The 21,589-nt window shown below is 30.7% G+C and overlaps 1 protein-coding gene across 1 annotated transcript in view; it reads right to left on the bottom strand.

Moving 5' to 3' along the window:
* LOC113552291 (dopamine receptor 1-like) overlaps positions 1-21,589 on the bottom strand; it is a 198,486-nt gene that overhangs the window by 6,808 nt on the left and 170,089 nt on the right. The window contains 3 exon segments of the mRNA XM_026955094.1: positions 4,770-4,954; positions 4,956-5,080; positions 6,959-7,064. Of these exon segments, the coding sequence (XP_026810895.1) occupies positions 4,770-4,954; positions 4,956-5,080; positions 6,959-7,064 (416 nt within the window).

Here is a 21,589-nt window from a genome sequence, read left to right as displayed (position 1 = left end):
GGCACTCACAAACACACACACACACCGCACGTCTAATAACTACATAATCATAATAATAGTGTATAGTACACCTCCATAAAATTCAGAGAGTTGAACGCTGTTCATTTGACGAGTGTATAATATTGTTACATATAAACGCGTGTACATTAGTAAATTGCGCTCTCGCGGGAAACCGTAATGTTTGGTAATTAACATAATAATATGATATTATGTAGATAAATATGATGCGTTAAAAGTGCGCACGTCCGACGGCCGTCTAGTGATTTTTTGTACTAACGAAAAAAAAAAAAATATATATATATATATATATATATAAAACTACGTTATGTATATCATTAATAAATTCGCATATTACACGGGGTAGGTCAACTGGTCAGCACACTGAAATCTGCGAAAAAAATAATATATCAACGTTCAAAGAGCCCGCGCGATTGACGGTTCCGAAGAACCGAAAAATGCAGTCGATTGAAAACGAACACAGAAATTCTTAAGCCTCGAGCTTATTCGGCGGGAGGGTCGGGAGAACGTTTTGCAATTTCGAGGATTATAAGGGAGGTATTGCGGGGACGTCTTTAAAATGCAAATGGTGTTGTACGAATTGCACGGTTTACTCTAGAGACGATACTTAGTCCCGGGCGGTCAGACACACCTAACTATAATAATAACTACGGTCGGCTGTGTAATAGGCGGGTGGGCATGAGTAGTAGTTATACCGGTGTATATTATTATAATATGTACAGCCGCCTCCGCGCGGTTTACCCGAATCTTCTCGCGTTACGACAATCCCGTGTCAAATGGCGTGTAAACTATACAACGTCTAAATCGACATCGCATTTACCGAGCTCGGGGGTGAAAAAATGCCGCGGCGGCCGACAACGATAATAAGCAATTACGACATTTCGTACGCGCAAAGGCCGGCGTCGGCTTAATATTGTATTATTATTATATTATATATGCATTTACACATGCTTGTGTACGGCGACCGCAAAGTAGGGGTTTTGTGGCGCGGGGTCATTTACCGGGCAAAGGGCCGGCCCGGGCGACGAGCGGTATATATTTTAAATTACGACAAACAAAATTATAGCGGTCATTCGGAACAAGTGAACTTTTGAATTCGGTTGGCGAACTGCGGCAACTGCATTTTCGGGACAGGAATATATTGTGATAAATAGAATAATATACTTTTTATCTAAAACACGCGCATGTGATACAATAATTATCGACGTCAGCGTGTAAGTCAAAAAATACACCGCCGCGTTTGATAAAGTAATATTTCATTTTAAATTTTTAATGTTACGGCACCGTGGTGTAATCTCGTTTAAAAAATTTATCGTATAGTGTTCGATTTCAGATTTACATAATATAATGTTATCGCCAATGGAGTGTGTACGTATAACATTTACATTTTGGGATCACAATAATACTGCCAATGATTATATATTTATATAAGAGTAATGTGCGGTTTACCTAATATCCAGTCGTGTCGATTTCAAAATATTATCTGGTTCAAAAAATCTGAATAAAAGAAAATACATTTTTTTCTTTTTTAAAACGTGCGTTTAATATATAATGCATCGAATAGGTAAATAATATATTATAAACATTTGATCATAAAATACATTTTTTTTGCTTTTGAAATATTTACACGACGAGGGAAAACCTATCTATTGATAGAACCACGATTTTAAGGTGTATTCGTACCTATACAGTATACAATAATATTGTTTAAACATCAAACGCATACAATAATAAAACAAAATACACACGATTCGTATGTAATGCATGTAATATAATGTAATATAAAATATATAACTTATTGATAATGCATTATTATGATTTATTATATTTTTTATTAACTATTAATTTTAAGCGAATCAATAAAAAGATATAGCTAAGAATTGGAGTACGGCACGAGTTTGACATGCCTGACCCGATTGAAAATATTTTTGGAATCGAATCGACACGAACAACAATAATAATTGTCGTTAAAAACTTTTTATTATTATTATTATTATCATTAGGAGTAATCAATTCGACACGATGAAAGCATTTACATTGCACGACGAATTCCGCTGGAAGTTTATAGACGTTATTATTGTTTTCTATACAACGTGCATTGTGCCCACAGTAATTCGCTCCAAGGATAAAGTAAAAAAATAAATTTGAGGTCAAAATGGCAACCACTTTTTCCAATTTAATTTCACTATCTCTGACGCGAACACAGGGGGTTACTATTCCCGTCACGTTCGTTCATCAACTTTCCCGCGTAATTGGGTTCAAATCAATGTTATACACCTATGCTTCGCCCAACCGTGTGGCCCCCGATACTTGGATACCGGCAGGGAATTTTAACACGTCAATATGATTAAGCAAGTCATGAGTGAACCTGTGGCTTTCGATTATGTTACATGCTGCTACCAGTCGTCAATCAAATTTAACGATCGTATAACTTTTATGTACACTTTTATTCTGAAATCCGCCCGTAAAACGGTATATGAACATTTCGCTACATTTTACGCGTTGGTTAAACCGATTTTTATAGCTGAAAACTAAGTATTAAAAAATAATCCGCATAATTAAATAACGAGTTTGATTGAAATTAAATAAAGTTTATTTTAATTATATCGGGGTTAAAAATGTCTTTATCGCACTTTTTTTGTTTTATGGATAAAAATGTAATATGGGCTCTTTATCACAACGCACAAATGATAATATTATAAACCTGAGTTTATAGTTTAAATCTGATATATTATAGTATATAAAATGTTGAAAAAACTTAAAACTACTATATACTAATATGCAGTAGAAAATTATCGATATGGCTATGATGTCAGGGTCTTAGATTAAATTAAACATATTTTTCTCATTTATTTTAATGTATTGCGGACGGATTAAAATGTTAGATACCTTACTTATAATATATACTTTAATCGTTTTAAAATTAAATATAAGTATATAAGTTGAATTACTTTATACTCAAGCCCATGGGCTAGTCATAAAGTATAAAAATAACTTTTGAGATAATTTTTCCTTAACTTGAGCTTAGCAAGATCTTTAAGTTCATCTTAAAGTTTGATCTGACATCGTACGTTCAATTTACCGGTATATGCAGGTTGTTAAAAAAGTTTTAGAATATTTTAACAGCTTTTTTAGGTGGAAGTTAATGTATTTTTTTTTTTTGTAGATTTTTCTCACCCGAAATCTATTAATTATTTTTGTTACCTACGTCAGTTTATATAAAAGAAAAATCATACGTATATATATTTTTGCATATTACTATTATTCACGAAAACGCTCTCGCTATTTCACCCCTTCAGTCAAGCCCACACGGCTGTTTTTTTTTTTTTTGTAAAATATTGTTAATTTATATATAAATACTTATACGACGTATTGTACTAAGTAATGTATAGATTAAAAAGTTTTTATTACATTTTATATAATTTAGCGAAATTTGAGTGGTTTTTCCACATCTCATTAAGTTATAATTATTGAGGTTACATGGTTTTAAATTAAAATTAGTTAAATAATAAATTTACAACATCTCATTCCAGTATACTCAATTGTATTATCACTATAACGTTACGTACTTTATTAAAGTAAATTCACTTGGCATTCAATTTTAATATTGTATATTCAAATATGTTGTTAATACGAATACGGACCAGTAAAAATTGCATCACTTTAATTTTATAAATTATTATAAATTGTATGTTTAGGGTTCTTCGAATTTGTTGTAATGGAAAAATAAACTGTACAAATCGCTGAAACGGGATGTGTATATTACAGACTGATTTTTATATTGTAAACGAAGGAATACCTAAGGAAATACGCAACAGTTTATTTAAAACATTTAGGAACATAAATTTACTTTTTTCTATTTTTCTATTATTACTTCTCGTATTTTTTCTACCTTGCTTCTACGATAAAATGATCAAACTGTATTCAATATATAAAATATAAATACATTATATTGTAGATAGCTTTAAAATATAATAATAATAATGTTTATAGTAAAAAACAAAATATACAAATAATATATTATGTCAAAAAACAATAGTTGCTAGCTCATCCAATAAGCAAAATACAATGACGTACTTTGACGTCTTAACTTCCGAGACAATAATAATATTGTAAGTATTTTATACCCCAGTCATACCCGAGTAGTTGTATAAGGATTTTAGAAAATCAAAACCTGTATCGGCTTTGCCGTAAAACGGATACGCTTGAAGAGATTTAGATAGCTATGCCACGTTCCGAGGCGTATTCTATTTGGCGTGAGCCAATTTATATGGGATTTATATATGTGCGCGGATTCACGATATCAATGATGCACCGTTACCGGTTTTACAATTTGGGATATTATAAGAGTGACGTTTAAAACGAATGATTATTGGGGTAAAACTGTAGTATAAATCAAGTATGCCTATTAAGTTATTTTCTGTTGTAGGAGGAGGGGTAATGTAAACGAACAAACGTATTTTTAAAAACAAAAAAAAAAAACAATTAGGAGTCATCATAGTTATCAAATATTCAAGAACTGACTTGTTTTTTAAGACGTATTAATAATCTAATATTTTTTTTTGAATTGTAAAAAATTAATATTATTGTAATATAATAGGTATATTTTTTTTTATAATCAAAATATATTATGATTTTATGTAAATTTATTTTTGCTGGAAATGACGAAAACAGTAATGTTATTAGATTTTGTCGCATCTTTAAAAAAAAAATAAAATAGGTAAAATTCCGGTATTAAAGTTACCACTTGCCTCAGTGGGTCTTTGATGTGAATGTATCTGTCGAGTGATATGGCACATAGGTTGAGTATGGATGCGGTGGAGCACATCACGTCTATGGCAGTCCATATGTCACAGAATTTGGCGCCGAACATCCAGTAGCCCTGCAGGTCGTTTACTAGCGCAAACGTCATGACCAATGCTCCGACAAAAAGGTCAGGCGATCGCCAGCGAGGCCAAGAACAGGTTGCCGATCCTTCGCAGGCCCCTGTCGGTGTAGATGGCCATGCACACCAGCACGTTGCCAGCGATCGACAAGAATATAACAACGATCAGAAACGATCCTGGAAAATGTCATCATGCATAAAGTATGGTTTTTATATTAAACATTATTAGGTTTTAGCTACTAAAGGTGATATTTAAAATATAATAAAATAAATATACTTTGGATGTTTATTTTAACTTTTTTTATTTCCTAGGGTTTATCTGGATCAATCAATACAAGTTATTCGGAAATATCATGCTAAAAGTGAATTCGTTGAAACCTAGTATTTTTATGAACGTAACATGCAAATAAAATAAAAAAGTAATATTAGATTCCAAGTACCTAAATCGACAATGTATTGGTTTTATAACGATGCGAGTTATTTTATTTTATTTTTTTGGTTTTGTGTCGGAAAACACTTTAGATAAAAAATAGAAAAGATTGATCATCAACTTCGAGAGAGGACTCTGGACGCTGTACTCTGGTACTAATTTGAATTTATTTTGTACTAAGTTGAGTCTGAATCAAACAACTTTTAATTATTTTTTAAAATAATTAAAAAAAAAAAAAAAACATTACAAATAAAACGAAGATTTTTACACCAGTTTCGACAGAGATTATTTTTTAGTTGTAATTTAAAACATAATAACCGTAAAAACTTTAAATTTTTAAAAAAATTACGTATATTTTGAGCTATTTATAGATATATTACTTTTTCAACTTATTTCTGGACGTAAAAAGCGTAGAAGTTGATGATACAGATCATATCTTAGCTGTCGAAAATTAAAAACCAAAGTCTTAAAAAAAGATTAGACTCAATAAGATAACAAAAACTATAGAATGTTTTGATATTTATGTTAAGCGAGACTCACCAGGGAAATCTTTCAAAAAATAACTTTTTTGAGGACATGCTGAGATTGAAAAAATGTGGAAAAATCCAAATAATGTGATTTAAAATGTAGTGGAGAAAATAGCAGATCGAAAAAGTTAAACAAATAAGTCATGGTTCAACGTGATCTCCAAAGAAAAAAACTTGATAGAAGTGAATAGCCATATGGGTAAAACAGAGTATATTATTATAAGCAAAATATGACGCAATAGTCGATATACAGGACCAGGCGAAGGGATGCGCTAGTAAGCAAGTATATGCTGAAAGTCGAGAAACGAGGACAGGAAATATATGTAAAATAATAGCAATGGAAACAGAACAAAGTTATGCAAAACAACACAAGAAATCTATATAGAAAAATAAACGCGCCGAGTAAAGATTATAAAATATAATATTCTGGTGAGAGCTCTGTAAGAACCGAGAACGGCTCTTTAATCACTTTTAGCGAAGCAGTATGACGGAGATGAAGTGAATATTTTATACAACTTTTGATATGGCAAAGAACCATAGACTTACATATCTAATGAAATTAAATGGACCGTGTAACTCTATGCGAAATAAACAAAAATTAGCTCCGAGTCAAATAACGGATTATAAATATTTGAAACACGGTCAATTGTATACCTGCAAACTACATAGAAACACCGTTAAAGTAAGTACAACAATTTCAGCAAAATAATATGTTCTTATTGCCGCTACTGCGTCTATTCACGATTACGGATTACACGCAATTTTGATACTCGTCGATTTTCGTTTATATATGAAAATATAATGTACGGGTGGGGGCACGTGAAATAACTATTATATAAGTACATTCGTCTATTCCAGCGAGAATGTCTCCGAGCGGAGTATATATTAGGTACAATGACTTAAGTAATTTTCAATAACGTCGGTTTTTACGAACGATTCGTCGAAAATCCATCGTCAGATGCAAATAATAATTAAAATTCACGGTATTTCGGTATGACATATTCTATACTATTAAGTTTTCCGTACACCGATGTTAGTGATGTTACAATATCATTTTACCGTAGACCGGCGTCGTGATTTGTTCTGCGTTAGACTTACCTATGCAGAAGAGTGGCAGCGCTGTCAAAGCCACCTCTCCGCTGTCCTCGTACTCGTCATTTTCCGGGGTCCCGTTGTTTGTCGAATTTGATATCGAATTGGTATCCTGAAAACAAAGGAAACGTAAATTATTAGTACCAATACGTTTTGAAGCACAATAATATACATTCGTCGACGGTACGCGAAATGTCGACGACTACATCTCTCTCGAAATACGCGCACAACAGTTTCTATTATTTTCGTAAACCATCGTGCAATTTGTAACGGGCCTTATGAAGAGATACAATTGGATTTACATACCTACAACTTTATTAGCTTAAACTGCTATTGTTTAAATTCGTATAACACGATTTACGGACGGTAAGACGCACGGTGTTTAACGGCACTTTAGTTCCTCCGATTTCGGGTCGTGTATATTTTGGTGAACAATATCATGACTGAGATGTATAATATAATATCGCTGAATTTGATAATGTATATTGTTTTGCGGTGCATATGGAGGAGTGGAGGATACAATTTAGTATAACAATTATTCAGTTTTTAATAATAATTATATATCCATACAATATAATATTTATCATGATATTTTATGGCTACTGCTTGCAAATCTTATAATTTATAAAAACAGGAGCAATGACAGATGTTTTAAATTCTTCATTGTCTAAAAGTTACAAATGTTCATAAAATATCAAATTAAGATTTCCTTATTTTTTTTTTTATTTTGAATAATTATTAAGGATTAAATATATTTTACATTTCATTTTTATTTTATTTTTCGACGTAGAAAATACACTGCATCAATTATTTTTATTTGAATTTTCTACGTATTAATAAATAATGCGCGAGTCAGTTAATTTATCTACCTTAAATGTTGTAGCAAATTAACTCTGGTTGGTAAAAAAAAGGTATTTTTAAGTTTAAAAATTATAATACTCTCGTAATTAGTTTTACAGCCACAAATGCCTTCAATGTTACCAAACGTCTTTTGTATTTTTTAACATGATCCATTGACCCACAAAATGTTAATTGAGTATTAGTAATAAAATAAATATAGTGATAAAGAGGAAGGGAAAGACAAAAAATTAAAACACGATGTCATTCGATTTTTAGTATTTCGATTTATTTAATATTATAGCCTATTAAAAGCCTGAATAATTGGAAAGTACTCGGATCAGATGGCATACTTTATTTATACTAATAAAATAAGATACTGAAGAAGTGCGCACATTTATATTCAGGATGTGTCAGAAGATTCGGAAAGACGAGAGCTGAAAATACTCAACATTTGGAAAGAAGGAGTAATTAATAATTATATACCTACATAAAAAGTGTGATACAACTGAGTTCCTTAAACTGAACTTGCATAATTTTGTGTAACGACATGTTGGTGATAATTTGATGAAAACTATTACTATATCAGAAAGATTACTATATAAACGGATCGCCTAACAAGGTGCAAATATTCTTAATATGACTGTGTATAAACCATACATAATTTAAAGCCACATAGTTAAAAATTGAGCTTAAATGTCCAATTATAATGATTTAGTTCACATGACTTTGAGAAAATTGAATTAACCAATATTAATAATGAACAAACATATCATTATATACGAAACACGGTTAAGAGCAGTGACAGAAACTCTGTCAGAGTTTCAACCTAAATCACAAAGTATATTTCATGGTAGGTTTTTTGATATACGTGTATAGCTATTAAAGTCATTAATTTTACTTTTAGTATTATCTATGGTAGATTTATATAATTTTTACCAAAAATATTGCATTTATTATATTAGTAGTATTTTATATTTAATTATTATAATGACTTATACAATGCAATATTTCTTTCTGTAAATATCGTAAAACAGTAAAAGTATACTTTAAGATACGAGTATCTTGAAATAAATCAAAAACATCATTGCGTATAATAAAATTCATTATAATGTACCTAAAATTTTTAAGTTCCCATAAATAATGTTTTTAAATAATAACAGAATAATTAACATCGTTATTCATCGTTTAAATAAGTAATGTTGTCCAAATTTGAATTTAAAATGTTTATAAAGAATGATTTCCTCTATACATTTTTTAGATTTTAATCTTTCAGTATGAACTAGTTATGTTGAATCTTGTATTAATTTTCTAAAATGCTGACATAAACATAACAATTTTGATTTAGTATGTTAGGTATCAAATAAGTGTAAGACAATCGTAGATATTTATTAAGTTGTTTGTACTTATAACCTTACATGTAAGTATATGTATTATTTACGCGTATTCAATTCATCGTTTTCCCGGTGAGTTAGCTTATTTAAGTTTGATTTAATTTATATCATAAAAGTATCTCACGATTTTATCACAATGAAAGGCAAATAAATAAATTTAATTTTCAAATGGTTTTTTTATACAACTTTATTCATGTAAAATTGAATATGAGTTGTGTGTGCGTAGTTTTTCTGTTGAACTGTTTCGTGCAAAATACAAGTAACATATTTAGTAAATATTATTAGATTTGATAAAAAAATTCAAATTTAGACAAATACGTTATGTAGAAACCTTTCTTAATGAACACTTCCAAATAGCAGGAATTTTTCTAAAATGACAACATTTCACTATTTATCTATAGAAAAACCTTTAAACACGAGGCATTTAAATAATGAACATTTTTATAATCTTATGATTAGATTTTGATGATTTTTATGGTAAATCTTATCAAAGTAATTATTTTTATTAAAATGTTCATTTTACACATTATTACACTATTATAATATTTCTTATCCGTCGTAAAAAAATGGCGACCTCATCCGGTTAGTGATTTGGTTTTAAATAATAATACATACAAGTATTATTATACATAATTTACAAATAATATAAATATACATATGTGTATCATTTTTTTGATATGTTTTGATATCGTTTATTTTCTAATTTTCTCCCCACAGTCTAATTATCGGAAACATCGAAATAGTAAACACAATTTTGGTAACTGAGAGTTTTTGGTATTTAGAGGTTTCATTGTACTTGATAATAAATGTCAGTTAACAGTTCATAAAAATCAAAAAAAATATATTAATATTTTAAATAAGAATATGAATTTAACTAAAATTAAATTAATAATTTACGTGAAAGTTTAAGTTTTCTCAAATATCAAAAAATATTTTCACGCTTATAAAACAAAAATAGCTCAAAAAAAGTAAATCATTTTTATCACGTATTTAAAATATTAATTTATATTATATTTTGTGAAAATTGCATACTGTTATTATTTTTTGAAACACAACTATCAAATACAAATATCAAAAATTGTTTGAGGAGCAATAATTATTTTACGGGTTAATATCTAATGTCTTAAAAATTTAAATTTAAACGGCCATAATAAATTAGTTTATCTTTCAGTAGAAATTGTTTTCTTAATGTAGGTTAAAAAAGATATAAAAAACCTTGTGATAAATATTTAAATCTTAGGTATTGATAGACATGTTTTTTATGAATTTCTAACTACAAAATTATTTGTTATTTTCAAGGTTTTTAAGTATTTAGTTTAAATTTTAACTTTAAACGCTTATAAAAAATATTATGACTATAGATTTTCGAATATTTTAGTTGATGCATAAAAAACTAATGGGCTTAACATTAATATTTCAAGTATTTGTACCCAATGAATAATTTTTAATCGGCATTTTCAGAAAATAAATAATAATATGCACACCTGGTCACCAAAATACTTCGTTACGCACAAACGACATATCGCCCGACCTATGTAATTTGTGTGTAGGTATTATATGTGTGTAGCACTCAACAAAAAGTGGACAAGTACATCGAGTAAATCTTTTGAGTGCTAGTATACCGCTGATGTGCGAGGGTGTTATAATTAAAACCAAGAAGATAATTTAATAATGAATGGTATTAATGGTAACTCGAATGGTAAATACGGTAATGAAATATTATGTGTTGTTTACAAATGTATAATATAATAATAATACATTATGGCCTTGTTGGCTCAATAACTAAAAATGTATACTCGTTATAAAAAATAACAAATTCCTTGTTTAATAAAACCATCGATATATACATAAATAATAATAATAATAAATAAATAAATAATAAGAACCTAACAATTTATCGGTGCTGGCCAACCGCTGTCTGAACCTATTATAATAATTGTATTTTACAAAAGTCAATAGTGGCTTTAAGGGCTAATATAATACCATTAATGTTAGAATATCTTCTCTAGTTAATTCTAAATTTAATGATATTACTAAGTACATCTAATTCGCAATAATACCTATATGTATATAAATTAAAACAACTATTGCGATTAGTGGATTCGTATGTAAAATACCGATATGTATAGAAAACACAAATAAATATTATAATATGATTAAAAAATGTGACACCTGTGTAAAATATGATAATAATAATAACTACCGATAAATGGCGCCTAACACGGAATAAAATAGTAAAAATACTCCCTTGAAATTTATTGACAGCGAATTAAAGGGATTGTAGCCGTATGGCCTAAAAAATATTGTCTATAGTAATATTAACTCACTACTGTGACTGTATGAACCAAAACTGTGAATAATAAAAAACAATGTGTCGTAAAATGAGATATACAAAAATACTGCAGTTGCGATAAACGCACGTGGATATTATTATTTATCATACGGTTGTATGTACACGGTGATTAAAAGCGTCTAAAAAATATAATAATAAAAGAGACACAGAAATTAGCGCCACGCGTGAATAATAATTGAAAACTTAAATCATTTGGGGCCGTTTGGGGCCCACGAATAAAGTAATAAAAAAAATGTGGAGTTTTGCGACTACGAGTATATGCTATAATAAAACCGCACGATTCGGCAATCATGGAAATACTAATTAATAGTATATGAGAAAATAATTACAACAGTATAATAAAACAAAAATGATTCACGGAGACAGATAATGTGTAGTTTGTATGTGTGTTTGGTCGGTTACCGTACGCGATAAGCGACCGCGACTGAAATCGCGGTTCAGTAGTGCTGGTGGATAGGAGTGTGCATAATATTATTTAATTATAATTTATAATGTTGGCTCAACGATGACAAAAGTGTTCTCACAGTTGTTGTAGAATCGATATGAAACTCTTAGTATAGAGAATCTGGGCGAGTACCAACGACTGTGGATCTAGAATTACGAAAGGGGGGGGAGAGGCTAATATTTATTTACATAAAGACAATGTATAGGTGTTAAGATACATTAAATATTTATTTTATACACAATAATATGATATGTAAAAAGTGAGTGGGAGGGGCTAAAGCCCATTTTCCCTCCCACCATTGAGTCCGCTCCTAAGTACTAATAATGCTGTTTTTTTTTTTTTTAAGAAGGATCAACATTAGGTTGACTTAATTATTAGTTAAATCGTAGAAAAATTAAATATAAGTTTCGTAAAAACCTTTGGCATAATATTTGTTGATTTAAAAAATTGTATGACAGTGTAGATACATCGGAATAGCTTACATAATATAACTGTTGAATTTTGAATACCAAATAAATCGACGAGTTGACAAGAAACATAATACCAAATTATGGTGAATTATATACTATATGAAATATTTGTAGTGGACAAACAATTGAAATAGGGCGATACGTTATTCTTATTACTAATTATTAAGATAACGTTGGAAAAAGAGATCGGAAAGATGCAAAATAACAAATGGAATAAAAGTAGACCAACATAGTTAACGTGAATAAATTCAAACAAAAATTAAAGAAAAATAGATTTGCGTTGTAGTTAGATGATATGAACCACATTTATTTCACTTGCCTACGGATGTGAAGCATGGGCTAATACCATTATGATAGAACTAAGACTAAGAACTTTTGAAAATAAAATTTGGCGAGTATTATTTGGACCAGAATTGAATAGTACAGTGTAAAAGAAAAAGTTTAATAAGGGGTAACTAGAGGAAATAGAAGCGCACCAGTTAAAAACTTTATATAAGTTCAAAAAATACAATGGCTCGGTCATGTAATAGATTAAAACGACGATAATATAATTAAACCGGTAATAACACGGCAACAAACAGGGAAGAGACACCAAAGGTGACCCAGAAAAAAGTTGGTAGAATTTGGATTAAAAGAGCGGCCTGAAAAGTTTAGGAGTGAAAAACTAGAGAAATATAATTCAAGATAATTTAAAATCGGGAAATGTGGTGAAAAATTGTGTTGGTAGCAAACATTTTTAGTGAATAGTAGAAGTCAGACGAAGAAGAAGAAGAAGTAATAAATAAATATTAATTTATTAAAATTGTATAATTTGTAAACATTGTCGATGTACTAGATTAAATGATAGTCTGCCATCTATTTTACATTTTATCATTTTTTAAATGAAAAACTATAATATTTTTAGCACATTAAGTGTAATACACTAGAAATTACTCGCTTAAATTTCGATTTAGTTACGCTTTCATGAAAAAAAAAAAAATATCTGATCAAAAATGTACAGGAAAATGGTGGTGCTACAGGATTATCCTTAGATATTATAAAACAGGCCTGGCCTAGTATTTGAAAATATTACCCTTAATAAGTATACTTAAAAAATTCAATTATAAAAATGGGTAAAAATTCATTAATAAAGGGTTGAGGATTATTGGAGGATATTGACGGTGTGCACGGTGAACAATCTTGTTGGAGTTTATATTACCTATACATATATATATATTTTACGCAATATTCGTCTACCCGTCGTGTTTGTATGCATAGTACTATTGTTTGGCACTGTTGGATGTTTACATTATAATATAATGTTCTAAATCACACACGTTCAGCCGAGTTGGAGTTCGGTTGGGCAAAAAGGTTTTTTTTTTTCGTGTATTGCAGTCGGACGAGGTCGGTGGGACTAAACTTGTTAAATAATATGATATAACGAGGGTGGTGTATGCGTGACATGTTGCCTCGTGTGTGACGAAGGTGTTTGGCGGTTTCGAGCTTTAAAAAAAAATATATATATTATATACACTCGTATACGATATATTACTATGCCATATTATATATAGCAAAATGAAAAGTTTTTTTTTCGGGTCTACGACGAAACACGCGTTTATTTTTTTTCGCCGTCCGTTACGGATTTTAGCGCCACGGATAATAAAAACGCATAATATATAATGCATTGCTCGCATTTATTTCGCGAGCGCTATTTTTATTATTATTTTTATTTTCACGTAGGTAGATAACACTAAAACGAGCCCGCGGATGCGGAATGATGACGAACCATTCCCGTCGTCTGTTTTTGATGGGCAAATTTCAAACTAAAACGCGTAGTACGCCTCATTATATCCATACAGTATATACACACCTACACCAAACGAACTAGGCTTACCGATCGAAATAAGTGCGTGCGCTGCACTACACTGTTATTGTTTACTCGTGGAGTTTTTCTATATCTACGAAGGGCAGGTATAATATTATTATTTATATAATGAGAGAGGGACAGCGGCGGCGGCTAGTCGTGTTTACACACGGTGCGCCCGCAACTTTTCCGGGCAAAAATACTTTCACGGCGCTATACACTACACACACACACACACACGCACGCACACGATATACGATGTGGGCCACCGCGTTCCTGTGGTCTGGTCTTGCCGTGCGATTATTGCGGCAAAATGCGAAAGCTCGGCGACCCATCCTGTATCCTGTACAGGTATTGACTTGTTTGATGAAAAAAAAAAATTGAAAAGTTTTCAGTTTTTCAGCGCAGAAAAAAAATAGTCCGCCAATCGGTCGCTCGCTGTGGGCATGTACGTACGTATTATACTGTATACTCACCGGTACGACGTGACTTTTTGATCCGAACCAATAGGTATACACATTACACATATATCTTTGACTAAATATATTATATAGTACGACCAGCGTACCGCGCGATCGAACGCTTTTTTGGTATGTATTTTCCGGCCCGTAAAACCGACCGCGCGACGTGTTTTTGTTGCCGCTAATAAAACGCCCAAATCGAGTTAATGTTTTTTATGGTATATATGTATATATAATAGAAATTAGATTTTATAACTTTAAGTAACGCAATTAAGCCTACGCTTTAATTTTAAAACTCAGACTTATTAGCTGAATTATATTAAGTAGCCTCGGTTGTCCCGATGTCATTTAATTATGTAATTAGTTTATGCCACGGTTTTATATACGAGTATTATACTTTGTTAGAGTCGGGTTTCGCATACCGTATAATGACTGTGCAGAAGAAACGACATAAATAACAATGTATATTGTTTTGAACTCAAAGTTTGACTTTTTAAATCGCCATCGGCTGGCGATCCACTTCATTCCCCACATAATTGTATATGTGTTATATTTAAGAGAATTACACGCGTCCGATAGTGATATCATATGCGTTCAAATGACGTACTAACCGGACCGCAATTAAATCATTATAATAAAGATCTCAAATTTGTCGTTCATGCTCCAAACCATCATGCCTATATAAGACTAAATTATTATTAACAGCTCAAGAACCGAGTTTTATCGTCGATGTGATATTCATAATAGTATCAACTGCGTATAGCAGGTATGTCGTGTGTACCAAACGAATTTTTGCGGTTATACACGTTATTGTATATTTTAAAAGTGGATGGATCGCCACTCCCCCTCGAGAGTTGGGTCTTGACATTTATTTATTTATGGTTAAAAGGTCGAATAATTGATTAATATGAGACATCGATGCGAGCCCTCCGTGGCGTCATATCGATAGTTGTATATTATTAACATTGTAATCATCCCTTCTCCTCTCCAACATCGATCGATCTCCAGACTTCAGATGCACTAAAGTTGCACATAGCTAACGTAAAGATAACTCCGTTTTTTTTGTATTCAAAGCCCAAAATGACTAGTTATCTCACTGGTCGCGATCGGTTAGCTCATCTACATACTGTATGATCTCATCTATATATTTATCGTTATACACCGACTCACTAATCGTTTCACGAAGTTACAAGAAGTTTTTTAATAGTCCTAGAAGTTCGCACGAGTATAGTTAATGTGGTATGTAATATTCTGACAATGCGTAGTAATGTTTAGGAACTAACTTTATGCATTCTCATAATATAAGTGTTCATTCGTGAATTTACAGTGTACTAGTTTAACAGTTGAATCAGGATCTTAACACACACCATTGCACATCAACAATTTCGGTGCTTATTATTTCGTATAATGTGGCCAATGAACACAATCAGTTTTGTCACCGTGCATGATGAACAGCTTAGTCTTCGGCAGTTGTAATATTATACTAAAATGAAATATTCTGATTTGTTATGAACGGATACAGATGATTCCCTAAACGCATCACTCTAGTTCTATCGTTGTTTTATGGTAGGTAATTTAAGTTTTTTTTTTTTTTGTATACATACAATTATACAATTATAATATTATAAATCTTATAAAGCAATTTAAGACAAATTGGGTAAGTGCATTTATGTAAAAAGATATTTTTCAAAAGTGGGTTTCATTAGAAACTTATTTTAGTTTACTTATTTCATAAATAAACAGACGTGATGCCCAATACTACAATTTATTTAGGAAAAAATATATATTAGCTTACATACAGATTAAACTTAATATACTTGACAATTAAAAATAAAATAATTATACACATCGCACAAATATAAACGTATTAAATGTTAAATATACTTTTTAATAATTGTTTATAGCAAACTGAATAAAGTAAGGTGCTCATTGACCAGACGCAACGTCCCATAAATTTGATTATTTTTATCATAATTAGTGTTAGTATGGAAAGAGATGATAAAGAAATGATATAATATTGAGCAATGAGCAAAAAATCTAAAGTTGATTTGAGAAAAGAGAGAAGAAGAATTATTTGTTCATCTTTCAACATTCGTAAGAATACAAAGTTAGCTGTCACTCGTCTATCTGCTAAGGAGATAATTTCAAGCTGATTTAATACAGCGTGGTAATTATATAAACATTGCCGTATACGGGGTGATCCTTTTAAAGTAAGGTATTATTTAAAAAAATACTAATGTTTTTGAAATCATTTCTTTTACATCTTTTTAAGTCGTTACGCTTTTCGACGAATGGAGAAAAAACAGATGAGTGTACGAAAGATATGGCGTAAAACACACATCATCGTTACTTTGAAGCCAGGAAAATCACCTACTGAAGTAAAATATTATAGGACCATAGGTATTACTATTATGTATGCAACGTTTAAAAATTATTCAACTCATATTATTAAACAAAATCATGCCAAAAATAGATGAAAACTTGTCAAAAGAACAGGCTTGGGTTCAGATTTGGAAAATATTACCAAGTAGAGTATCTTTACTTCACACACAACATATCGAAAATGGTTTTGAAGAAAACAAACAATAAAAGGAGCCATGTACTTTAACCTAAGGCGCTGTTTATGAAAAATGTACATCAACAATGTATTTATATTTGCACACATAGTGGTGAAATACTAATAATAGAGTATATAGACGTAATTAGCATAATTGTTTTTCTTAACCATTTTGTGTTATTATAATACGGTATAGTGGATCTAGTAATTGTAAAAGAGGGGCCCCTCAGCTTTTTCAAAATAAACTTATATGATATATTATACATTATATTATATCATATTTATGAGGGTTTTGTATCATGTGAAATTCTATTGCCGGTAATATGACTAGCATACAATAACATTGCAGCAATATAAACAATTATAAAATATTATAATTACGTCAAAAAAACACGAGTCCAAGGACAAAGAGAAATAGCGATCATTTTATAACTCTTCCCCCCCCCCTCATTCGACACTACTATAATATATAATATACATTTTTAATTTACTTCCAAAACTTATTGTTCACTCGTTTAATGTTCATAAATTCAATAGATAATGATTTTTAAAAACAATAGTGGTTAAATGGAGTAATATTTTTTTGTTTACAAAACGTGTCTTGATAAACACTTTTAAAGTTTTATGAACTAATTATATTTAACTTCGACGAGATATCTATACTTAAAACTGTCATAAAATACACGCGTTTGCAACCTTCAAAGCAAAACATCATTAATTTTTCTAAAACGTTGTAGATTAATTAATTAATTATGCATTAGCTGTTTAACGTAAATTAATAAATCAACCGTCAAAATGTTCATGAAAATATTATTTACTTACAGAAATTGTTAACGTATATAATTGGGACGGTATTATATTAAAACAACAATAGGTAAGTTCACAGTACAGTGTAAAATTCAAAATATGTAAAGATTATTTTTTCCGTTACCGCTAAATAAATAATAATAAAAAATAATAAAAATTGTTTATTTGCTAATAATATTACTGAACAATATTATATTATAGAGTGTTTCATACTGTATCACCGATAGTCAATAGGTAGTTGTAATAATGTTTTTTAATGAAAAAAAAAAATATCAAAACATTATAATACATGTCATTATTTATTTATTTAGTTATAACTTACGATGGTTATTGGGAACATTTAAAACGTAATGATTACAATGCGGCGACGGTAGATATATCGTGACTGTCGTATAATATTTAAATATTTCACCTGCTAAAAAATGCTTATATAAACGTCTGGGGAATATTGCGCATATATATACATTTTCGTAAATGTCGGCTATACAATGGTTTAACTATCTGTAGTTGGCATACAATATTTACATGAATGTATTTAAATGCAAGCGAATATAATATGTACACTGAAAATGTGATTACTCTTATCGAGGCGTATATATTATACTTGATATATTAATTACGTTTTATCGCGAACTATTAATTAATGTTTTAACACGATAAAATCATTTAGTACAAAACAGTTATTAGGATTAGTTTATAAATTATGGATTTTCTTCTTATATACATAATGAGTATACGGCGCATAATGAAAAGGCTAAAATATATCCGTTATATGTATACAAACAGTTTAACTACGGTATCCGGTATCTTAAAATGTTTAATGGACGCGCGCGGAACAACCGTGTTGTTGGAAGCAGAATATTATACGTTTGAATTGATTAAACTAGTGTTTCTGAAACAAAAAACGAAAAAGAAATTATGTTATACTGCAGTCGATCGCGGTGTTGAAATAATGTATGTTATATTATAATCAATATGCGCGCATTTCGCGTTCGAATAGTCACCGCCGCCGTAAGTGCAACACCGCTATGAACGCGCAACGGGACACCGTTAATGTATGTGTATTTCGGATCATAAATAGTTTTTTGGTAAGCGGATCACGATTTTAATTAAAACCCTTTTTCCAGATTCATCGACAAAAAGTGTGCGATACGGCACGCAATGCGACCAACCGACGTGAGCCGTCGCCGGCTATACACGCGTAGTCGTTGCGGCTAGAAATTAATTTGCCGGACTCTTCTTTGGGGAGTCTGCAGTGGCGCACGAGACAATGGTCACGTTGATGACGACCACGGATTAATACGTTTTGCCGTCGACTGTTTTAGTTTCGCCGGCGAGTACTTCTTACACAAATATTATTGTGTCACGGCCGAAATTCTGAAACTAAATTCACTGCACTGTAAACGTGCTCGGTTCGTTTGAATTTACATCGGGAGTGAAACGGACGCCCGCGAGGGAATAATACACTCGTACGCTATTTTGGCCGCGTTCTTCTTAGAACCATTTAAACATACATTTTTCTGTTCACTAAATTATGGGATATCACGATTGGTGAAATTTAATATTTTTTTAGCTGTTAAAATAAAAAGAAATAAATATTTTAATAACAAAATTAAAAGTTTATAGTTAATTATATTGAAGAATTGTATCTTTCTGTAGGCTGATGGACGTTTTTAATACTTTGTGATAACAAATTACAAGTAAATATAGTATGAGGCGAGTATACCTTTGCACGGCAATCTTATAGGGACTATCAAACAATTGAGAATATTATATATTTTTGGCCGAATGATTGAGGACACTTGAGATTCCCAATGACGTAAGAATTCACCACTGACTTCATAAACTAATACGACTGAGAACAGATTTATGTGCAATGTTGTCTTTTTTATTGATTGGTTATCAAACGATTCAGCGCGTTTTATTTTTTTGCATTAAAACTAAGAATAGCGAAAAATAATAATATGCGAGTATATTGTCAAAATAAGTTATAATATTTGTACCTAGTAAAAATGTTTTAAGTCAAATTTATATATAAATTATAATCTAATAAAAAAAATATTGGTATATAAAATAATAGAATAGGTTAATAAATTATAAATTGTAATAAGTTATATTATTGGATAGCATAAGCTAAAATACTCGTATACTAAGTATTTCAAATATTTTAATAAATTAAATTCTTTGTAATTCTCTATAATCCTTATAAATTTATATTTTGCTTAATTTGTTTTCTCTCGCTCATCAGCTCTAAAAATGCATCTTTAGATTCTCTGTGAATCAGATTTTTTATATGCGTTTTTGATGTTTTTTTTTTTGCCATTTATCTGACCAGTACTAATACCATGCTCAATCGCACTATAAAAAAAAATATTAAACATAGCAAATTGAAAAAATAAATGCGTTTTCAATGGTATTGTACCTCTACTCATTCTAGACGTACCTCCCTATCAATAAGATAAGAAACGCAATCCGTAAAAAATACGTATTTGATTAGACGACCACTACTATTATTGATTTTATTTGTTTTTTCAATCTTTGTTTATACAATAAAGGTGTAATGCTGTCTTCCTCATTCTTAGAAAATGTATAATGTTATATTATTTTTAGATACCTAATAATTATATTATGTATATGCGTGTGATGTAAAACCGTTATTTCACCGGTATTATTTTTTGCTATTATTTATTATTTCATATTTGCTAGCGAGCTGTAAACATTTTCGAATAACCAATTTCACGTACAACAGATACGAATATGAGATCAATACGTGCGGCACAACGGTCATTTATTATGATTTTTTTCTTTCTATGCCAACGCTCTCGCGTTAAAATACAGTCTGACATATTAAACTGACGTGTTTCTTTCACGTCAGTTAGATTTATTACGCGACGCACAGACTTAACCAGTAACATACTTGCTTACATACCCAGTAATGTATAACATAGGTGCATCGCACCTAAATGCGTTTGTTTGTCTGCAATTCGCGGCTAACATTATACGCTATACATACATAGATACCTGTATAGTTTATTGTGTATTGTTAAAATATGCACCCAACACCACTTCTGTGCCGACTACGCACTCCCGAAACACGCAGTTATGCACTATTTGATAGACCGGTAGCATACCAAAAACGATATACTGTTAACAAATGGTAGAATACATAACACGTTTGAACGGTCGGCGCTTATCGATTGTCCGATATTACGTTGTATGATGGACAACTTAGATGTGACTACGGAACAATATCAAACCCTCCGGTATTGTCTTGATAACTTTCAAACTGATTAACACGCGCTAATCTTGACGGCCGAACACTCGCAACTGTTTAAATCCCTTCGATATACTAAATGCACAGCAAAAGCGTTTAATAGTGTATGTATCATGTTGTATATGTTGTGGACTTCGCAAAGTATGAAGGATTATTTACCATACTATGCTAATCGGTCGTAATTGATACAGTAGAA

The sequence above is a fragment of the Rhopalosiphum maidis genome, chromosome 2 (genome assembly GCF_003676215.2).
Source record: "Rhopalosiphum maidis isolate BTI-1 chromosome 2, ASM367621v3, whole genome shotgun sequence".
NCBI classification, from domain to species: Eukaryota; Metazoa; Arthropoda; class Insecta; order Hemiptera; family Aphididae; genus Rhopalosiphum; species Rhopalosiphum maidis.
The sequence above is the reverse complement of the archived record's forward strand: the minus strand, read 5'-3'. Positions and strand labels throughout refer to the sequence as shown.